Below are 6,000 nucleotides of genomic sequence, written 5' to 3'. Positions count from 1 at the left end.
TTCGCCTCGATGGCGTAGTAACAGCACGCTCATATTAAGATGCGATCTTCAAGTTGGCGTCCCTAACTGGTACGACCTTGAACGTCGTGTCGCTGAAAAATCTCCTCGATCCTTAAAAAAAGAAAGTTTAATTGCTCGGTTCGCGAGAAAACTTTACGACGTTTGTCGTTGATAAAACGAGGGACATGGTGCTGGAGCCTAGACGTACGATTTATGAGCTGTTATCGTGGCTGATCGCAGGTTTCAAAGGGCTGTTGCACCTGTAGACACGATCGTGTTATCGGGCTAGATTAGGTAGCACTATTTCTCGAATTACATGTGTGGTAAGATTATGTAAAATTGGTTGATATTGTGGAGTTTTTTTATCTTGACACTGATGATCGCAATATTTTGTGAAATATATGACTCTTTTATTTATAATTTGTAATTATAGTCAATGAGGTATTGAGGTATAACGTGATTATGATGGTTCTTGTTCTTTTTTATTTAATGTTATCTGAGATAATCAGCACAAGGTTCAAATATTGATATTTAATATCTTTTTTAAATTTAGAACATTTTTTTCTTCGGAGGCATATTTTACTATTCTTATATTATATTATTTATGATGTACTTTGTGTATATCTTAATTTTGGTGATAAATTTATGTGTACAATTATCGTAAAGTAATTATTTTAATAAAAAAAAAGTGCTAGGTGCGCTGTGTGCAATTTTGAATTTTGTATTTGCGCGCGCTTTTCAATTGGCTACACACGCGCTACCCATCGATAATTGGCGGAACTAACAGATAATTATTTTTTCTTAAATAATTAGTTTTCTTTATTTAATTTCATTAAACGAAAGTATTCTATGCGTAAGATTATTTAATTTCTTATTTTGACACTTTGAATACGTTAAATATTGCAAAAAGTAAATGAAATTTAGTTCCGGCGACCACCGCTAGATGGCTAAGCTTTTTACTGTCCACAAATCACTATTTTTTCAAAAATCAAATTTACCGCTTCCAGCATACTGTAAAGCCATTATTTCAATAAAGCCATGACCCTACAATAATTTATTTGCTTTACCAAAGTCCAAAAATAATTTATTTTGCAGAAAATCACAATTTTCTTTTTTCTTAATACTAAGAAATATCGCTAGATGGCGACAGTTGTACAGTTTCTAAAGCGCGCGCTCACCTAAAATTTAAAAGCACATGAAAAGAATATTTGTACTATACATTCATCTTATTAATCTTTCATTATCAATATAGTTCTCTTTCTTACATTGTAATTAAGAAAATTTGATAAAACAAAGCCACTTAAAAAGATAAATAACTTGAGTACAAAAGTACCAAGAACTTTGTTATCTAAACATTTTTTAGTAGCTAATAGTTTGTACGTAGTTCCCACTGCGCATGCGCAGTTTGTTTTCGGCGCGCATGCAGTACAGATACGTTGAGTGGGGGAAGGATACTGTTAGTCCATGTGCGTCTCTTATTCGAATGTGTTGTGCCGCGTGTAAATTAATTTGCACAATAAAATGGAATTACTTATTGGATTGTACACATAAAATATCAGGTAAAACATATTGAATCATATACCATATTGTACGACATGTTATTTATTTCAATAGTGTTTAAATAGTTTTTAATACATTTGTCATTATTGAAGTTTGACAATAGACGCCATTTGCTAATTTTAATGTCACGCCATTTTTACAATATAATTTCATAGTCATTTTTACGATGTAATTTCATACAGCCATCTTTATTTTAATATACAATTAAATTCTTCTTATCTTTTCATTTAAAAAATTGTTCATATCTATTCAGTTATAAAATTCTTCATTCCTCAATGTTATAAATAATTGACACATTCATAACACTCGACAGACTGATCCGATATTTATCGATGACTATGTGACTTGTTCATAACAGAAAATACTATTTTGAAACTAATATATTTTCGCCTCGTAAGAGTTAGAAGATTAAACTGTAAAACCATGTCATTTTTCATCCCTAAAAAAACAAATTATTTTATCCAGTGCCAGAGCAGCGAACGCCGGAAAAAGAACCAACAAGAAGCTATGTTCCAGGCAACGGCGATGGCGGTACACCATGAAGGGTTAAAAATACACACGATATTCGATGGTCCTAATTCAATGGGCAGCCGGCGTATGGCGATTTACATGTACACTCGCGAGCACCGTACACATCCCCACTAAAAATGGCGTCAAGAGCAAGCACTCACTCGTCCATTTGAATGGTAAATTTTCACGTTTATTCCAGTACATAAATCTATATTCAGTATTTGGGAATTTGGCTATTTAAAAATTTGAGAACTCATGGGTTTTGGGTAATTAAGAAAATATAAAAGATTAGCAATTTAAAAATGTATAATATATTTTTCCAAATTGAAATATGGTAAATATTCTAATATTTGTCCTTGTCCGAAGAAAGGTTGCATTGCAGCAGAGTGTACGTTTCTGGACGAAGGCGAGGACAGTCGGTGCATTGAGGGACTCGCAGCCGAGCAAAGCAGAGGAACGCGAGTAGAGAGCACAGCACAGCGTTGTTGGTCGGTGGCGGCTGTTTGCCGATTCGTTGAGTTGCCGGCACGTTCGGTCGGGTCGAAGGCTCCCGCTCTCAGTCCGTCTTGCGACCGCGTGCCAAGGGGATGTCGTTCTCTTCCTTCCGTGATTAAGATCGTGTGTCGGCCGTTTCACGGTTCGTTCTCCGCGTTACGAGACGAATGTCGTTGTTGTGTGACGTGTGTTCGACATCAAAGGATCCCGTGTTTTTCCGGAATCAGTGACAATCAACAAGGAGAGGACGTTCCTGTCGTGTTTGAAGTATTTGATGCAACGAGATGGGCAGCGAGGCAGACGCGGAGGCCACGGCTGCCAACGCCGTCGATTCGGATGGATCTGTTAGCTGGGAAGACTTCTTCGGTGAGTTTCTATTTTGTTTTATTCAACCCGTGGATCGATATCGATCTCTATATGTAACGTGCATTTCGTGTCACGAAGAACCTATTCGTTAGCGTGGGTTGTGGGCGGTACGGTCTTAAGACTTGTCGTGACACGTTACAAAAGATTTTTTGTTATTATTGTGAGGCTTCGATATCGTTCCTTGAGAGGTTATAGATAAGCTACAGTTTTCAGGTTTCCGCGAAGTTACCTCGAGTCGCGTCGGTTTTTATTATGATCACGTGTAAATTGTTTTGCGTGCTTTTTAACGTATCGCGTTATTGCGATGTTATGTAATCGTAAACAGTAAGGGTGAAACGGTGTTCATGAAACGGGGGTACCACGTGGTACCGCACGGATGAAAAATTCTTGGCGTTCTATTACGTTCGATTTAAATGCCGTGTATTCGAAATTACCGTTTGAGATAATTCAATACCGTTTGTTTCTTCAATATCGTTTGTTTCCGTACCGTTTGTGTTGATCAAAATTCGGTACACGTAAAGCGTAGTTTTGATTGTTTCGAAACGATTATTCGCGAACATTGCCGAAAAGAAAGCACGAGTCGTAAACGGTCGTGCGTGTTCGTTGTTGCTAATGCGATGTCTTGCTTCAAATAAACAACGATCTTATAACATTCAATTTGTGTATATTAAATGTAGCATTCAATTTGTGTATATTAAATATATTGTTCGCGTATTCTTTCGACAGGACGCCATTATTTATTCCCGTCCATTTTTTCGGTCGATTGACATTCGACTTCGAGCGTCGATCGATGTCGCGAAATGGCGATAATTCACGAACATTGCCGAAAGAAAACAAACGATCGTCGCGTGTTCATTGTCGTTAATGCAATCGCGCGGTTTGCTTCGAGTGGATAATTTGTGTTGATGATTGAGGGTAGCCCGAAACATATGTCACAAAAAGTGGGCCATATATTTCGCGAATGTAATTTTAAAAACGTTACGCATAGAAGCGATATCTCCGATGTGTAATGACTATGTAGATAATATTTGATGACATCGTTGAATTAGAAGATTGTTCCACGATACAACGTATTTGATTAGGATGATTCAGAGTTTATCTCCGCATAAGATTCGAGAGTACTTCCTGACTGATAAAGCGTAAAAGAATATTTTAAAAATAGTAAAACCCATGTGGTGCGTTTATCGCAATTTAACACTTGATTCGTTTTATCCGTCTAATTCTTCTATTATCTTTATTGTCGGACAAGATACAAGAGGTGATTATTTAGTTCTACGAATCTTGTTTTAAAATACGGGACACGTGATGCAATTTGCATTTTTTAAAATATGCGGTCAGCACTGCGATTAAATCTGTGATGTAATGAAATTTTACGCGTTTTATACGGATTTTAAAACACGAGTTTTATGTGGAGATTAAAATATATAGTGTGCATAGTTATTGGTTAGTGTCTAGTTTTTTATTGCAGGCAATAGACTCGAGATTTATCGTAATAAATTTCTTCGAATTGCGGCATCAGAAATCCGTGCTTCACTTTGATAATTATTGCGAACACTAATGTTGACTGTCGGATAAATACGTGGACAAATATTGATCAGATAAATGCGATGGCGGTACTCGATTGTATCTCAATTTTTTTTGTTAGTACTGTTAGTAAGTGCGTATTGCTACGTATTTTATCACCGCGTTAGATCATGCGTATTGCTACATGTTTTATCACCGCGTTAGGTCATGCGTTAAATGGCTGCGCATTAGATCTGCGCATTTATATTTCCACGCGTTATATTCCATATCGTCACGCGTTATATTGCGCATCACGCACTTATAAAAGTACAATTAAATGGTTCAAAAAATGAAAAAAAAAATATTGCTAAATCTCTGTCGCAATCGTCTGCCCCTCGTTATCAGCTCAAATATGTACAATCGATACTGCACATCTAGGTGAAACACACTGACGTAACGAAGTGCACATATTATTCGAAAAGAGAAAGCTTCAAAAAAAAAACACGTCCAATATACAACACCGAGGGTCGCGAATAGTTCGTAGGATAAATTTCGTACTCCACAAAATAAGAGAAATCGTCGGAAAGAAATACCGATGGTAATTACGGATTTCCCTAAAAGAAACAAAATGATCGCTGCTTTCTACTTGTACACATCGATAACTTTTTATTTTTTTGCTCGAATGTAACTGCGCATTACTTTGACTAACAATTCTAAACTCGACGAAAAAAACTATTTTTTTTTTTTTCAACATAACATGCGGGAAGAAAGTGAAACGGTGACGTACATGGGCCACTATGCACGTCAATACGTACATCTTGCGGATGCAGGAACAAAAAGCAGTTCCTGAAGGTTCATTTTCTACGAAACGAACCCGTACCCAAAATACACCAATTCGATATTAAAAAAAAAATAATTAGCTTCAATATTAAACTATAATTTCGTCAACTGCCGTAGACTTGATTATATGCAATGTACAAATAATGAAAATTAAATTTAGGAAAACTTGATTAGGCAAATTAATTAATTATGCAATATAAATAGTATTAAACTTCTGACTCAATTGTGCGAATGTATTTTTGAGATATTGCATGCGAAGTGCGTCGTGAGTGTGTCATGGCGCATCACGAATGCTTTATGGTGTATTATGAGTGCGTCACGAGTGCGTCATAGTACATCATGGGTGCGTCGTGGTGCATTATGGGCGCGTTACGAGTGCGTCGTGGTGCATTATGGGTGCGTCACGAGTGCGTCGTGGTGCATTATAGGCGCGTTACGAGTGCGTCATGGTGCATTATGGGTACGTCACGAGTACGTCATAATACACCATGGGTGCGTCACGAGTGTGTCACGGTGCATTGTGGATGCATCACGAGTGCGTCATAATACACCATGGGTGCGTCACGAGCGCGTCACGGTGCATTATGGGTGCGTCACGAGTGCGTCATAATACACCATGGGTGCGTCGCGAGTGCGTCATGGTGCATTATGGGTGCGTCACGAGTGCGTCATAGCACATCATAGGTGCATTATGAGTGCGTCATGGTGCATTATGCGTGCGTCATG

The 6,000-nt window shown here is 37.6% G+C and overlaps 1 protein-coding gene across 2 annotated transcripts in view; it reads left to right on the top strand.

Moving 5' to 3' along the window:
- The first annotated feature begins 1,452 nt into the window (after positions 1-1,452).
- GEFmeso (Guanine nucleotide exchange factor in mesoderm) overlaps positions 1,453-6,000 on the top strand; it is a 58,909-nt gene continuing 54,361 nt past the window's right edge. Inside the window, exons 1-3 of one of the 2 annotated variants that reach the window (XM_076540660.1) lie at positions 1,453-1,559; positions 2,026-2,246; positions 2,441-2,931. In XM_076540660.1, the coding sequence (XP_076396775.1) occupies positions 2,850-2,931 (82 nt within the window). In that variant the 5' untranslated portion in view covers positions 1,453-1,559; positions 2,026-2,246; positions 2,441-2,849. Of the gene's footprint in view, positions 1,560-2,025; positions 2,247-2,436; positions 2,932-6,000 lie in introns of both variants that reach the window. The other variant, XM_076540659.1, reaches the window with a different exon arrangement.

This window comes from Megachile rotundata, chromosome 15, assembly GCF_050947335.1.
Source record: "Megachile rotundata isolate GNS110a chromosome 15, iyMegRotu1, whole genome shotgun sequence".
NCBI lineage: Eukaryota > Metazoa > Arthropoda > Insecta > Hymenoptera > Megachilidae > Megachile > Megachile rotundata.
Note: the sequence above shows the minus strand (reverse complement) of the source record. Positions and strands in the feature narration are given on the sequence as shown.